General features: G+C 45.2%; 3 protein-coding genes across 4 annotated transcripts in view; 1 reads left to right on the top strand and 2 right to left on the bottom strand.

The window, feature by feature from the left end:
• The window catches only part of LOC119176906 (uncharacterized), a 566,139-nt gene that overhangs the window by 250,305 nt on the left and 299,781 nt on the right, over positions 1-16,053 (top strand). The window lies entirely within an intron of this gene.
• On the bottom strand, positions 4,528-5,515 carry LOC142777022 (uncharacterized). The gene is made up of 2 exons (XM_075881329.1): positions 5,122-5,515; positions 4,528-4,873 (listed from the first exon to the last, which is right to left on the bottom strand). Exons 1-2 carry the CDS (start codon positions 5,312-5,314, stop codon positions 4,716-4,718), a joined length of 351 nt encoding a protein of 116 aa, XP_075737444.1. The 5' UTR covers positions 5,315-5,515; the 3' UTR covers positions 4,528-4,715.
• LOC142777021 (uncharacterized) lies at positions 12,451-13,764 on the bottom strand. Its single transcript, XM_075881328.1, has 2 exons — positions 13,393-13,764; positions 12,451-13,143 (listed from the first exon to the last, which is right to left on the bottom strand). The coding sequence occupies exons 1-2, from the start codon at positions 13,583-13,585 to the stop codon at positions 12,986-12,988; spliced, it is 351 nt and encodes a 116-aa protein (XP_075737443.1). The 5' UTR covers positions 13,586-13,764; the 3' UTR covers positions 12,451-12,985.

Here is a 16,053-nt window from a genome sequence, read left to right as displayed (position 1 = left end):
CCTTAACTCAGGCCGCTACTTGCTGCAGTAACTTGTCTGCTTTTCACTGAGGTTCGTAGACTGTGCGGCAGCTTATCTACTGCCGTTATTCAGAGAACTAGTTCAGCGACCGTTGCTGTGATGTTTACTCCTTCACGTTGCAGAATACCACATGCTTCGCATATTTCGCTCCGTATACTATTTCTGATTGCAGTCGTGAAGCCTGTGGTCTTATGCTCCACGAGATATATGTATGTTTTGATGCAATAAACACAAGCAAATTTTCTCGAATGGAGAGGCAGCTGTAAGAATTATTAAAAAGAAGGCATGGCACATGCCCATGTTTATCTTAGCACTAGGGAATGAATGTAGTGGATTTCGAAACAGAAGCAACAGGAAGTTATTCACCGAAAATACCGAGGGCCCTAAGGCGCAACGCCACTGAAAAAGTAATGATAAATGAGTGGGAACATATTAGAAAAAAGAGAACCTTGTTGACGGCGCTCTCGTATGGTGGTAGGGGCCAGTTTGATTCGCTTAGGAAATATTCACTGAAATGTGGAGCAGAACATGCCCATGTGGTAGTCGCAGAGCACCCACGGAGAAATTTCATCGAGCGCGCCTGCGCTATCCTACCTACAACGCAAGAGAGGAGCTTCCGGTAAAAAGTGACCCCATGACTGATCACCTCCAATAACCCATCCCACAAAATATATCTGTGGGATGCGCATACTGCGCATATTGTGCTTGTTTCGGCTTGAACCTCTACCAACGTGCCCGACTGACAGTCATCCTAAGTGTATATGCTTGAAGCTCACGCCTCTTCATTGATGTTTCTCGGGTCAGATGTTGTCATGAAGGCTGTTTACCGCACAGCTCTCGCGTCAGTTCATGTTAGTGCCAACCCGATGACACACCCGTCATCGGGGAAGAATATACGAGATTATTTGGGCAAAAAAGAACAGAACACACGCCCTCGATATATTTTAACACAAGAATGAAAGGGAAAAAAATGATAAGAAATAAAACCAGATAATGCTAAAAAGCTAAATTAATAAGGCTAGAGAGCTGACGGCTAAATACAAACAGTATTTAGGTTCGCAAGAAACAACAAAGAATTGTCACCGTCCTGTACCGTGGCAGGCGCCGACAACGAAGCATAATGCGACAAAACGCTGTTGAGGTCACGGTGTATCTTGACAGTCAGGTAGCATCAGTGAACCCGAGGTCAGCGCCCCGTCAGCGTTCAGCTTCCGACGCTTGGATGTGGAACCGGGGACGGACGGGAAGTGCCCGGCCAACGCCGCACGAAATGCCTGGCCAAAGCCAGACGAAATACCTGGCCAACGCCAGGTGACGAGCAGCCCAACCCACGCCAGACGAAATACCTGGCCAACGCCAGGCGACGAGCAGCCCGGCTCACGCCAGACAAAATACGCGCCATATGTGACATCATTTCTATTATAGCATCTCGCATCTTTCATTATCAACTACAGCTATCACCATCTAGTTTTATAACATCTACCATCTATTCATCAACTACCAGTACCACCATCTCCAACACTCGAAGTACCACCATCTAGTTTTATAACACATCACATCAACTACCGCCATCTAGTGAACACCGCAACAAGTAAAAGAGAGGTGGCTACCTACTACTACTACACCTACATACCTCAGAGGTTGTACAGACCCATGCCTTAAGGAGCTTCGCCCCTAAATATTTGGAAAATTACTATTTTACTTATAACTGAAAAAAAGCTTTTATTATCTTTTACACTGAAATAGCTTTTTCAAAGAAATAATAACTAAGGTTATTGTTATAGTTTATAATCACGTATAAAGTGAAATAAGTTTCAAAAGGAGAGGTCCTTTCGATATTGCGGTTGGCATTCCACGTAGCAGACGCCACCGTCATCGTTTGCTTCAGTGTCGTGCGGTTGCTGTAGCAGCCCCCTCTCAATTTCTCCCGTTTCTATTGAGTACACTGCAGTACACTACTCAGTGGAAGTCCTCACGTATCTTGCATATTTACTTTAGTAAGTTAATGATGCCGCATACAGGCCACGCGAAATGACAACGCTGATCACACAAACTTGCCGGAATAAATTGTTTTATTGCGAGTCAATCGATGTTTACATAAAATAAAGGCCATGTGAGAAACCGTTTAGCATCTACAATACTGAACGATAAGCATGCATCAGCGTTCATGTTCAAACAAGGTACGTATAACGCATAGCCCCAACGCAGATGCCTGGAGCACAGAAATTGTCCGGCGCTGGCTGATATTTACATCGAACTGCACAACACCTGGTGTAAGTAAAGATATGCCGCAAACGTTCCTACGCTTCTGTAGCTCAAGATCTCGCAGCACCTCATTGACAGTATTCGTAAACTTTCTGGTATCGATACCAACATATCGCGTGCCTTTCACGAGCGGTGCGGCACGACTGTTTGTTTTTGAGTTCAGGCTGCCACCTTAAGTGCGTAACTTCCCAATCTTCTACGCATCCACATATTCATGCTTATAAAGGCCTAAATATAAACGGGAAACAGTTCTTTATGCGTGTCATTTTCGAGTCTTACAAATAAAATTGTCGAAGAAAACGCTTAGACGGCGTTTCGCCTGCCGCCGCTGGCGGTGCGCTATCGTCATTTTGATGGGGGCGCCACCTAAAGGCCTGGACGGGAAACTCGCAACAAGCCACTGCCTTTGCACAGCCTCGCACCTCGCGCATCATATGACCCGTCGTCTTCGTCGTCTTTGTCTTACACAGACTTGGCCATCACCAGGACAAATCCTTGCTCTTTTTAGGGGCGAAGCTCCTAAAGCCGTGGGCTTGTCGATGCATGAGTGTGACCGCTTCGTACTCACGTAGTTGTATGACTCACTTAGCAGGTGGCCCTAGTGTCAGTGACAGACAGACAGACAGACAGACAGACAGACAGACAGACAGACAGACAGACAGACAGACAGACAGACAGACAGATGGATGCAAGGACAGACGTATGGACGGATGCACGGACGCACGAACGGATGGACAGGCGAAAGCACGGAAGGACGCACGGAAGGACTGACAGAAGCACGCACGCATGGGCGGAAGGATGGACGTTTCGCCTCACTCATCATCATTGTTCCCGTGGATGTGCTGTGGTTTTTTCCCTTTCATTTTACAAATATTCATTATATGAAAGTGAATATATTATAGGGCTGAAGTATTAAAAATGAGTAGGCTACTACTTAGTGATAGGGTGTCTATCTATATTTGCAAAGAATGGTCATCACTTTTGTTAAAGCAAAAGTAAAGTAATGCGTGTCATACTAAAATGCTCAACATACAAATATTGGCTATTGTGTGTACTGACGCGCCTGATGGGGCAATGTGTCGCTCCAGGAGGACCACTCTTTTCAGAAAATGCCAGCTCCTGTGGACAATTTTCCTTCCAAATGACGCGGTGCATCCACGTTTTGTGCCACAGATTGGTTTTTCACTCCCTATGAACATTTTAAGGAAACATTATGAGTGGGTTCCCTGAATAAGTGACTGACTACCAAGTTAGTTCCTTGTAGAGCGAATGGAGATGCATGAAATATTAATAATTTTATTTGAAATATATAAAACAAATATGAGGATACCCGATGCAGTGGGTTATCAAATAAAATGTCCCCTTACGAGGTCGAGGTCGTGGCTTGCATTCTGGGCCATGGCGGACGCATTTAGTAGACGGGGCCTAAATGCAAGAACAGCACTTAAATTACGTCTCAAAGAATGAGAAAGCCTCAAATAACCCAAAGTGTAAGTGATGGCTGATAAGAACCTCGTGATTTAGATGAGCAGACTAATATCTTTTGTTTACATAAATCCTCCGAAGAAACAGACTATATGGATCTGTTCCAAACTCCCGATTCCTGCCATAGTGGGGTCTCAGGTTTCGTTTTAACCTCCTGGTTTAATCTGCAATGGGTGACGTCATACAATTTCTTGTTGCAGACAACTAATAAATTAGTATTATGTCAACTGTTTTTCGCATGAAATTTTAATGTTTAAGCGATATGCACGTTCACAATGTCAGCTTTCCGTACATATCCTCGCCACACATGACCTGATTGCATTCTGCAGTTTGAAAGTCACTTCGGTTGGCTTGTGAAATTTGTCTCAATGTGTCTCAGGCTATGAAAGACGTCTTATAGTTGAGGACTTCGGCTATTTTTGTGTGCTCACGTCACCCGGAAGTTGCCTCTAGCATTACGCCTTCCGAAACGCGAACAACGCAGCAGTAATTGAACTCGTGGCTTTTGAATCAGATGTCGAGTATCACTAATGAGCCTCCACGTCATCTGGAATCCCCTTGAAATATTATCGTAGCTTGGAATTCACAAGGTGCCGACATGCTGTATCAAAATGATTTAGGTGTGTTAGTGAGGCTGCTTCCGAAATATTTTAATGCCACTGAGGCTCATGCAAGAATAAACAACGAAGGATCTCCTGGATTGCTTGATTATCTTGGGAAATTCAGGTAAATATGTTTCAAAGCATAAGACGGTAATGACGCTTCAATATGATTTTATTAACAATACTCAGAAACTCTAAACGCTCAGAGATGTGACACAAAGCTGATACAAATAGTTTGTAATCTTGGGTTATTGTTGTCTAGTCGAAACATGGGCACATTTACAAGGCCGTTCGCTGCAGCACCATTTGCCCTGGTTGTCGTGGACTGTAACCGCGAGAACTTCACACCAACCACATCTCCTCCAATTGCTTCCTTTTGGGGCTCGATGACTGTGGCTTGTCTGGTACCTCGGATTGATGTGAATGGGCACAAACACCTGCTTGGGCCCAGGAGCAGGACACTTGCGGGAGCAGGGTAAACCGACCTCCCCGGCGAATGGCTGCGTAGAGTTAAGAAACGTTTAAAAAAGACTCGCTTCCGAAAGTGCGACCTCTAGGCGTGAAGGGCACTGTGTAGGATGAGCATTCAATGGGTATACTATGCACATGCAGTGGCATTATTTCACAACAGTACAGCACTGACAACTGCTTCTCTAGGTGACTTGCTCAAGTACAATGCTTTAACGAGTCTAAGTTGTTGATTCATCGGTCACTGCTATCGTTCATAAACATTGATAACAGAACTCACCTTCACAGGGGTTTCTTGCGGGAGGCATCCACATCGCATTTTCTCCTTTAGTGTTTCCCGGGATGTTGTCGCCGATCTTCCGCAGTGGGATGGCTGCAGTGCAGAAAACCCCGCAACCTCGGTCCGTCAAGCTTTGTTCTCCCGGCGCACGTCGGTGCCTCGCTGTGCCGTCGCTCATCTTCGGCATCCGCATCCGAGTCACCTTGCGGTAGCCCACCTTGCCCGCAAGATATCCCGCCACGAACGGTTTCTTCGAGATAGAGTCACCCAAAGAGACAGCCTTACTTCGTAGCGGTGTAGTCAGCGGCGTAGCTCCACTGCAGCAGATAGTGATGACGACGCGGCTCCTGATTGGCCCACCTGACGCTTTCGAGCGAGACGCGTCATACACTGCTTCCAGCGTGGCCTCGTGTCACGCGCGCGAGACACGCGCCATGTTCGTCGTCTTTGTGACGTGGAGCCATCGTGTTAAACGTGCAAAATATTTTTACAAAAATTTAGAACCATTAATACCTTAAAATTGAATATGTACAGTAGGTAAGAATATATTCGAAGCCTATAATTAACGACTCATCATGCACAGATAATGCCGTGTATTTTCTGAAAAGTTTAAAGCCTTTTTTCTGTTCATTCTAGATCACTTCTTTGTACGTTTCGTTTCATATTTTCTTCTTTCATTAGCTTAGTCATTCGTGTATTCTTGTGTATTCGTTGTGGTCACTTCGTCCGTTTTATTAATCTTTCTCTTTCATTCTTTAGTTGGAACACTTCTTCTTTCATTCTCTCTCTTTCGTTCATGCTTTCAACATGGTCGCACAAATAAGAAAAGCCTGTCTTATGTCCTATAAGGTCGAACAGCGTAGCTGATGATGGTAGAGTGCAAAAACATGCGTATTGTATCACCAACCTCGCTGCAATAGGGCGCTGATGTATCATTTAGCAGATGCTATTGGGGTATTTTGAAAACGACTGCACAGCTTTGTAATTTAACAGGATATCACGGGAATGCTGGGCCCCGAACGTGGTAGCACCCAATATAGGCCATACTGAAGTAACGCTAATTCAGATACCAGGCGCATGCGCAGAGACCACACGTGTGGGAGCGTGTTTTGCTACGCTGTTTGCTTTTATAGTAGGTAGTAATCTAGTAGGTAGTAGATTTTATAGTAGGTAGTAATATAGTAGGTGGTATAAGTAGGTAGAAAAAAATCGGAAGAGCCCATGTATCCGGGAATCGACGTTATGCGAAGCATGGGGAGGGAAGGTGACCATGTAGCAAATTTGTTTATTAAGCGACACGTCATGAAATGACGCTAAATGCATGTACAAATGCTGCACGCCCACAGATATGTTGAAGCATTGCAGATGTCTATATTTTTTCCGCGCACTGTCAATAATTGGAATGCTCTTTCTGCCGATCTGGTGAACTGCGAAACCGTTCAGTCGTTGATGGAAAAACTTAAACACCAGCAACACACTTGACTTTCATCTTTCTTTGCGCTTCGCCCTCTATTTTTCCACTGCGCATCCTGAACAGGCTTTCATTTATGTTCTACTTTTATCACTTTTTTCATATCAATGCGTTGTATTTTTGAAATGTTGCCGATTTTTGAACCGTTATATGATATTTGTTTCTTAGTTCTGTATGAGCAGATGTTCGTCATCATAGTTCTTTTGTACGTGTACGCGTAAACCACTAGAATTGTGTAAGTACTGGCGTTTTACTTTGATGCACTAGTTCTTCATGGTGTAGCTCTACGTGACGCGTTTGCTTTCCTGTTGTATCTTCTTATTTGTTTCCTTTTACGTATCACCCACCCCGGCCTAAGGCCTCATGTGTGAGGCTGGCAGCACTTCTGAAATAAATATCTAACTAGTTGTTTGCACTTGCGCAACGATGCTGAATGGAACATGTGTATTAGAACACCAGAAGCTGATATGGAAGGCTGATGCTCGCGAGGATGCTAGCCCTAGACACTGCTACACAAATAAACTTCAGCGCGAGGCAACTAATTGATTGATATGTGGGGTTTAACGTCCCAAAACCACCATATGATTATCAGAGACGCCGCAGTGGAGGGCTCCGGAAATTTCGACCACCTGGGGTTATTTAACGTGCACCCAAATCTGAGTACACGGGCCTAAAACATTTCCGCCTCCATCGGAAATGCAGCCGCCGCAGCCGGGATTCGTTCCCGCGACCTGCGGGTCAGCAGCCGGGTACGTTAGCCACTAGACCACCGCGGCGGGGCAGCGCGATGCAACTAAACCACAATTTGCGTTAGCCCGAGGTGACGGCTGTATAAAGGGGGCCATATGTAATATTTTTAAATTTGGGTAGGCAGCACTGCAACCACCATCGACGTTTCAAGAAAATTAGCGTCTCTTTGAAAAGTAGTTCCGAGACCTGGCGAAGTTCTGTGGAAGAATTTTTCCTTGCCAGGCAGAATGCTTGGGTTCGATTGCAGCTGGGACCCTGACATTCATTACTTGCTATTGTTGGGTCAATGCTACCGAGTTTCGGTATTTCTTAACGCTCGCGCTTTAATATTGCCCACGTGTGTTCTCGTTGTTGCGGGTAGATTATGTGTCAAACACCTGCAGTGCCACATACCAGCATACCAGCGGCACATACCCGCCCATGGTTATGTGCCATTGCCTTGCGGGAAGTGTTTGACAACGTACGCGAAGAGATTGTGACAAAATTCATGCCTTGACCAGCCCGTCATATTCCTCAATCCCTCTTACGCTGCAACATCTTTTCTCCCCTTTATCCCCTCCTAAGTGCAGGGTAGCAAACCGGATGTGCGTCTGGTTAACCTCACTGCCTTTCATTGCATCTTTATTTCTCTCTCTCTCTTACCCTCCCATGCTATTTTTGGTTCACGCCAAGTTAAAGGGTGACCACGGGAGCACACAAACGTAAGCGGATAGATAGATAGATAGATAGATAGATAGATAGATAGATAGATAGATAGATAGATAGATAGATAGATAGATAGATAGATAGATAGATAGATAGATAGATACGCTCAAAGTTGCCGAAGCTTGCTAAGAAATGCTTCTAAATGAAAAAAAAAAAGAGCAAACATCTACCAATTTCCGTGAGTAAAGTACATAGTGCTATAACGGCCACACTTATAGGGGCGAACAACCTTATAGTCGCGCTATGTAAATCCTTTCACTAGCGTGCTCAGTTGCAGCGCAGGTGCAAAATAACAGGTCACAAGGCCGTCTACAGCACATGTCCATAGCGCGCATATATGATTTTAAAGTAGAACATCCTCAGTCCGGGCATCTGTCCATTCGTCCATCTGTTCGTGAGTCCATTCAACGATTGGATAGCTGTCCGTGCGCCCGTCCGTCTCTCTGTCCGTGTACCCATCCATTCATTCATCCATCCATTCGTCTCTCTGTCCGTCTGTGCATACGTCCGTCCGTCCTTCGTACGAGTGGGCGACTTCAACGTAGACATTATGCGATTTACATGCCTACAATGTCTTGGTTGGTACGTCGTTCATATTGCGAGGCTGACTACATTTTCTGCACGAACGTGTAGTGCCTGTATCGGCCGACGTGCTGCAGTGGGATGCAACACGCTTGCAAGGATTGAAGGGACTTACTAGTGCGTTTGTGCCGGTCTTCAACTACGCCCACCCCCCTATTCTGATAAACCGGATACATGGCCCTGCACTGGCAAGGTTGCCACACCCACCCTGCCTCCAGTGGTAAGGAAGCGAATTTATAGGATCAACTTCGGCCAGTGCCTCACGCTCTGCGAATGAGTCGCATTTATTAAAGAAGTAACAGCAGCAGTCATGTGAAATTCTACACATACGTTCTCTCATCACGCTTTCGACAGACTGCGATAACTAATTAAATTTTCGAGTTGATCTTTATATTGTTTATTTTCGGTGACAAATGGAAGCTGTGACTGTTGCGTAACTGGCTTTGTTTGTTGGGAGGTCGTTTATGAATTTCGTACAGATAGATTTGAGTGGTGACGTTGTTCAATATATTACGTATTTTATCTGCAATTTTACGTCCCAAATACACGATATGATCACTGGACGTGGTAGTGGAGGACTTTAGAAAGTTTGGCTATCTAATTTTCTTTAACGTGCACTGAAATCGCGCAGTACACGGGTCTCCACCATTTAGCTTCAACCGAAATGTGACCACCGCTGCTGGGATCGAAACCGCGACCCCCGAAGCAACAGTCGAACCCCTTTGCCACTGTTATACCATGCATGGGCGATAACGTGGAAAAGGAACAGATACCGGTAAACTCCGGAATTGCGAAAAACGAGTAAATCTTCTAGCTCATATGTGAGGGTGTCTTAAGCAAATCTTAGCAGCATTTTTCAAGGACCGTTGTTGCTGCTGATGACTTCCCTACATGCCGAATACCACCGGTTCAGGCATGTCGCCTATTTTCTCTTGGTTGTTCAGGCGTATATAACACGCGGCGTGATGTGCATGAACAAATGTGCCTGTCCGGTAAAGCTGAAACTTGAAACAATGATCATGCATGCATTTTCCATACCGATGCATTTCACTGAGCGGGACCTAAGCATGGCTATGAGATTTCCTCACACTTGGCCCAAAGTTTTCGGGAACGTAGGAGTGATACACATATCATCATCATCATCATAGTCATCTTCATCATCAACAACAACATCATCATCATCAACGTCATCACTCTGACGACGTCCACTGCAGGACAAAGGCCTCTCCCATGTTCCGCCAGGTAACTCGGTCCTGTGCTTGCTGCTGCCAATTTATACCCACAAACTTTTTAATTTCATCTGCCCGCCTAACCTTCTGGCTCCCCCTAACCCACTTGCATTCCCTGGGATTCAGTTAGTTGCCCTTAATGACACACATATCATAATTACTGCAAATAGCATGCCGTACAGCTTTCTTGGTGTTATTGTCTGTTCTCGTAATGTTTGTATATATAGCAAATATTCGATAACAGTTTGAAACATGTATTTAGAATGACACCACAAAGCAGGCGTAAAGTCTTCTAGTAACACGAACACAAGCGCCAGCATTTATGTTCGAGTGATCAATAGTCATTTTACCTTGTCGCGCTATTATAAATCGATGCATACGTACCAACTCGTCAAATAGTCAGTGCTAGTTGAAATGGCCAATGCGCCTACACCCCGCGTAGCATGACCATTATCGATAGGAACCTCCAAAACATTCCCGATATATAAAATCAATAGGCTAAAGCTGTTACAGAATATTTGGAATAATGCAGATTATCTTGGCGTTTTTTTGTTATATTGTCAATGCTGCTTGTAATCGCAGCGGGGAAACAGTAAGGAAAGTTTGGACTACTTTGTAAGAGAGCACGACGTGACAATACGTTGTCAGCAAAACCACCAAATACCACGCACTGATATAACAATGCATCATTAAATATATGAACCGGTCACATCTTAGGAATCCTGATTCAAAAACTTGAAGATGAAAGCTCGAACAGGACCAGATCACAAAGAAGAAATGGGACAAGCGCCATGCAAAACTGTCTCACCACATCTGTGTATGTTATCCTTGAAATTTGTGCACCGACATACCTAAAAGAAGTTCCACTGATGCTTCAATATCAAAGGCCAGAAAAGACGCTTATGTTTTGTTTTATTAATATTGTTTGACAACATTAAGTCCAAATTCATATTATTCATTGGCAACATGAATTGTTTAGAAGATGAGATAGCCGGTGAACAGCCGAAAATGGCACAGCGTTGAATTCCTTTGTCAAAGAAGTGGATCCCAGTTCTGAAGCAAGCGAGATATCTGTCGTAGCAGCTGTGGTCCAGTTGGATTGATGCCATCCCGGGCGCCTTGGAAAAGCTTTGTTCTCGCGTTGTTGAACCCTGTTTCGTCTACAACACTCCGTTCGGCGCTGGCCACGTCGCTGAGTGCAGACATGTTTACGCTTCGAATGCCAAAGGAGGAAGGGGTTCACTGGAACTACTTCCTCCGGCACCTTGTGGCTTCTGTGGCTCCTGCAAGCTCGATGTAGACGTAGGTAGGCCCGCACACATAAGGAGAGGATTTGTAGGAGAAGAGATAGTGGCTCGTTCGACGAGTGCCTTCGTGGTGTTAACAAGGTTTATTTGTTTATCACCAACATTGCAAGAGTATACGCTCAAGCGATGTAGACGAACAGTTTTGTGAAAAGAAGATACCACTCTTGCGAAATTGCGCGCTTCTGAAAAAGAGCGAAAGGGCGCAGCGAGCTTGAATAAACTTCCTCTACGTCTCAAATATCGCAGCGGTTGCCTGCTTCATTAGGATTACCAGATTCATAAGTTGACTCAGCTGTGCCATATGCGAGTGATTCATGCTAAGAGGATCGACTACGAGGCTCACCTGCTGTACAATGGTTTCTTGAGTGAGACCTCCACATCGATTTGGCTCTTCTGATGTTGCACTGGAAATCAGGGATAGACCGCTGCGTGGTGGCTGCTTTGCAGAAAAGCTCGTAGCCTGGGCCTGCGAAGCCTCGTTACTGCAGTTGAAGTCGTCCTGCCACTGCGTCATCGGTTGTCTCCACCATTGTACTCGCCATGCGTCGGTCCACCCAGTTCTAAAGAGATTCCGCTACGAGCTGGCTTCTTTGGGGATTGGATGGAATTGCAGCTGTGTATTGTTGTTGCAGCCTGGCTTCGTCGGAACAAAGAGGGCTGGCGAAGCGCGTTTTGATTGGCTCTCTAGACGCCTTGAACGCGCTCAGCGCGGCTTAGAAAGAGACATTCCCATAGAGCCGATGGGGATGAAAATTGGACGCGATGATAGCGCCGTATCGATTTAGGTAGAAGTTGTAAAAATATTGGGAAATCACTATTTTTCTCATAACTGAAAGAGCTCTCATTATCTTCAACACTCAAATACCTTTTCAAACAAAAAGTAACTAAGGATATTGTTTGTATATTTATAGCTCCGCATAAAACTCAATAGGTTTCAATAGAGCAGGGCGTTTCGATATGGCGGCTGGCATTCCAAGTAACAGACGACACCGTCGTCTTCTGCTTCGGCCTCGTGGCTGTTCACAGCTCGTTGCAGCAGCCCCCTCTCAATCAGTCTCGTTTTCATAGAGTACACTGTAGTACACTACTTACAAGAAGCTCACACGTATCTTGCATGCTTACCTGAGCATGTTAGTGATGCCGCTTACAGGCCACGCGAAATGACAACGCTGATCACACAAACTTGCCGCAATAAATTGTTTTATTGTGAGTCAATCGATGTTTACATGAAATAGAGGCCATGACTCAGGCTATGAAAGACGCCGTATAATATAGGGCTCCAGCTATTTTTGTGCGCTCGAGTGGCACGAAAATTGCTTTCAGCATTTCACTTTCCGAAATGCGAGCAAGCGGCAGGGATTGAACCCGAGGTTTTTTGAGTCAGCTGGCAAGCCCCGCCAATGAGCCACCACGTAGGCTGGACTTGAAATATTATCGTAGCTTGCAATTCAGAAGGTGCCGACATGCTGTATCACAATGATTTATGTGTGTTAGTGAGGCTGCTTCCGAAATATTTTTTAATGCCACTGAGGCATTAAAATAGTATCATGCGAGAATAAACAACGAAGCCTCTCCTCGTTGCTTGATCTTGGGAAAAATCACGTAAATATGTTTCAAATCATAAGACGGTAATGACGCCTCAATTTGATTTTATTAACAATACTTACAAACTCTAAACGCTTAGAGTTGTGAGACAAAGCAGATACAAATAGATTGTAATCGCGGGTTATTGTGAAACTGTAGAAACATGGGCGCATTTAGAAGGCCTTTCGCTGCAGCGCCATGTGCCCCGGTTGTCGTGGACTGTATTGATGAGACTTTCACACCAACCACATCTCCTCCCATTGCTTCCTTTTGGGGCTCGACGACTGTGGCTTGTCTGGTACCTCAGATTCATGTGAATGGGCACAAACACCTGCTTGTGCCCAGGAGGAGGACACTCGTGAGACCAGGGTGAACCGACCTCCCCGGCAAATGGCTGCGTAGAGTTAAGAAACTTTTAAAAAAAGACTCGCTTCCGAAAGTGCCACCTCTAGGCGTGAAAGGCAGTATGTAGGATGAGCATTCGATAGGTATGCCATGCACCAGCAGTGGCATTATTTCACAACAGTACAGCACTGACAACTGCTCCTCTAGCTGACTGGCTCAAGTACAATGCTTTAACGAGTCTAAGTTGTTGATTCATCGGTCACTGCTATTGTTCATAAACATTCATAACAAAACTCACCTTCACAGGGGCTTCTTGCGGGAGGCATCGACATCGCATTCGCTCCTCTAGTGTTTCCCGGAATGTTGTCGCCGATCTTCCGCAGTGGCATGGCTGCAGTGCAGGAAATCCCGCAACCTCGGTCCGTCAAGCTTTGTTCTCCCGGCGCACGGCGGTGCCTCGCTGTGCCGTCGGTCCTCTTCGGCATCCGCATTCGAGTCACCTCTCGGTAGACCACCTTGCGCGCGAGATGTCCCGCCACGAACTGTTTCTTCGAGATAGAGTCACCCAAAGAGACAGCCTTACTTCGCAGCAGTGTAGTCAGCGGCGTAGCTCCACTGCAGCAGACAGTGATGACGACGCGGCTCCTGATTGGCCCACCTGACGCTTTCGAGCGAGCCGCGTCATAGACTGCTTCCAGCGTGGCCTCGTGTCAGGCGCGCGAGGCAAGTGCCATGTTCATCGTCTTTGTGACACGGGGCTATCGCGTTAAACGGGCGAAATATTGTTAGAAAAATTTTGAACCATTTATACCTTAAAATTGAATATGTACAGCAGGTGTAAATAAATTCGAAGCCTATATCTAGGGACTCATCAGGCGCAGATAATGCTGTATATTCTCTAAAAATTCTAAAGCTTTCTTTCTCTTCATTTTAGGTGCTTCGTGTAGGTGTCGTTTATTATTTTGTTCTTTCGTTAACTTAGTCAATCGTGCATTTTTGTGTATTCGTTGTGGTCACTTGATCCGTTTAGTTGTTCTTTCTCGTTCGTAATTTAGTTAAAACACTTCTTTCATAAATACAAATAAGGAAAACGGGATTATGTCCTGTAAGGTCAAATAGCGTAGCTGATGATGGTAGAATGTAAAAAAAAAACATTCGTATTGTATCTCCAACCTCGCTGTAATAAGGCGCTGATCTATCGTTTGGTAGATGCTATTGGGGTATTTTTAAAACGGCTGTACAGCTTTGTCATTTGAACGGATGTGTCGGGAATACTGGGCCCCGAGCGTGGTAGCACCCAATACTGGCCATACTGCAGTAACGATTATTCAGATACTAGGCGCATGCGCAGAGACCACACGTGTGGGAGCGCGTTTTGCTACGCTGTTTGCTTTTATAGTAGGTAGTAACCTAAGAAAAAAGTCAGAAGATATGCGAAGCACGCGGCGGGAAGGTAACCGTGTTACAATTTTTTTATTAAGCGACAGGTCTTGAAATTACGCTAAATGCATGTATACAAATGCTGCACGCCCAGAGATATGTTTAAGCATTGCAGATCGTTATATAACTAGTTATTTGTCCTTGCGCAACGACGCTAACTGGAACACGAGTATTAGCAACACCAGAAGCTTCTATGAAAGGCTGATGCTCGCGAGGATGTTGGCCCTAGACGCTGCTACGTAAATAAATTTCAGCGCAAGGCAACCAACCACAATTTACTTTAGCCCAGGTGACGGCTGTATCAAAGGAGTGCCTGTGTAATGCTTTTTTTTTTAAATTGGGTAGGCAGCACAGCAATCAATATTGGCGTTTCAAGATAATTAGCGTGTATTTGAAAAATAGTTCCGAGACCTGGCGAAGCTCCGTGTTATAATGTTTCCTTGCCAGGCTAAATGCTTGGGTTCGATTCCAGCTTGGACCCTGACAATATTTTTTAATTTGTTGGGTCAATGCTACCGATGTCGAGTATTTCTTGACGCTCACGCGTTAATATTGCCCATGTGTGTTTTCGTCTTTCCTGGGTAGATCATCGTCATCATCATCATCATCACCCTGACTACGTCCACTGCAGGACAAAGGCCTCGACTATGTGTTATGGAACACTGTGGATTAATAATAAATGAATTGGCCGATTCCTGATCACGAGCCGCACTTGATGGCGCAGTTTTATCCATACTGCCAGGTGTAGAATATATTACAGCAATAAGATATTAAAAATCAGCAATCTCCACTGATACGCTAGAAAAAGAAACTACATGGACAGAATATAACCACCTCAAGTTTCCATGGCGACCCCACTAGAGCCAGTCCAAAGGCTCGAAGTTTTAATTAATAAATTTTGATGTCTTGTCCCCCCCCCCCCCAAACCTGTATCTACACAGAGCTGGTCAGACAACATCACCCCTCTGCGCATTCTGCGGAGAAATGGAATCACTAGAACATTATTTTTTGTATTGTCGCCGTTACGCTATACTTCGAAAAAGGTAACTAGTTATTCCATTTATGAAAATAGTCGTTAGATTGACGGCGTAAAGTGCGCTAAGATTAGGTGCCTCAGTTTTGGGACATTGCCACAGGGATGCTTTCAATGCCGTTTGCGATTATATTCAGGCAACCAAGCGTATACCTTTGTGATCTTCAATCAAATAATTAATATTTATTACTCCCCATGGCAAAGTGAAGTCGACGCAGCTGAGTGGTAATCTTGTCAGCGATGTCCGAATGAATGTAGTCAAGGCAAGGTTCAAATGTTAATAAAAACTGTATTGTGCTAAGTTACAGGTGAATCGGCAGTGGTTGCATGTATAAGGAAACTGGACTCGGTGCAGGAGCTCGATCGGATACGTCCGACGCCACTCGCGTCTCGGCTCGCTCTGCGATGCGTTGCTCTGCGGTCCCGGCTCGAATCTCGGCTCGTTCTCCCCTTTCTGGCGATGCGTTGCTATGCGGTCCCGGCTCG

This window comes from Rhipicephalus microplus, chromosome X (genome assembly GCF_043290135.1).
Source record: "Rhipicephalus microplus isolate Deutch F79 chromosome X, USDA_Rmic, whole genome shotgun sequence".
NCBI classification, from domain to species: Eukaryota; Metazoa; Arthropoda; class Arachnida; order Ixodida; family Ixodidae; genus Rhipicephalus; species Rhipicephalus microplus.
Note: the sequence above shows the minus strand (reverse complement) of the source record. Positions and strands in the feature narration are given on the sequence as shown.

Bases quoted from the DNA above. Each gene is read 5' to 3' on its own strand.
- LOC142777022 (XM_075881329.1), bottom strand. From the start codon at position 5,314: ATGCGGATGCCGAAGATGAGCGACGGCACAGCGAGGCACCGACGTGCG. The intron at 4,874-5,121 runs GTGAGTTCTGTT...AACTCTACGCAG, and splicing joins CGCAAGAAACCCCTGTGAAG to CCATTCGCCGGGGAGGTCGG.
- LOC142777021 (XM_075881328.1), bottom strand. From the start codon at position 13,585: ATGCGGATGCCGAAGAGGACCGACGGCACAGCGAGGCACCGCCGTGCG. The intron at 13,144-13,392 runs GTGAGTTTTGTT...AACTCTACGCAG, and splicing joins CGCAAGAAGCCCCTGTGAAG to CCATTTGCCGGGGAGGTCGG.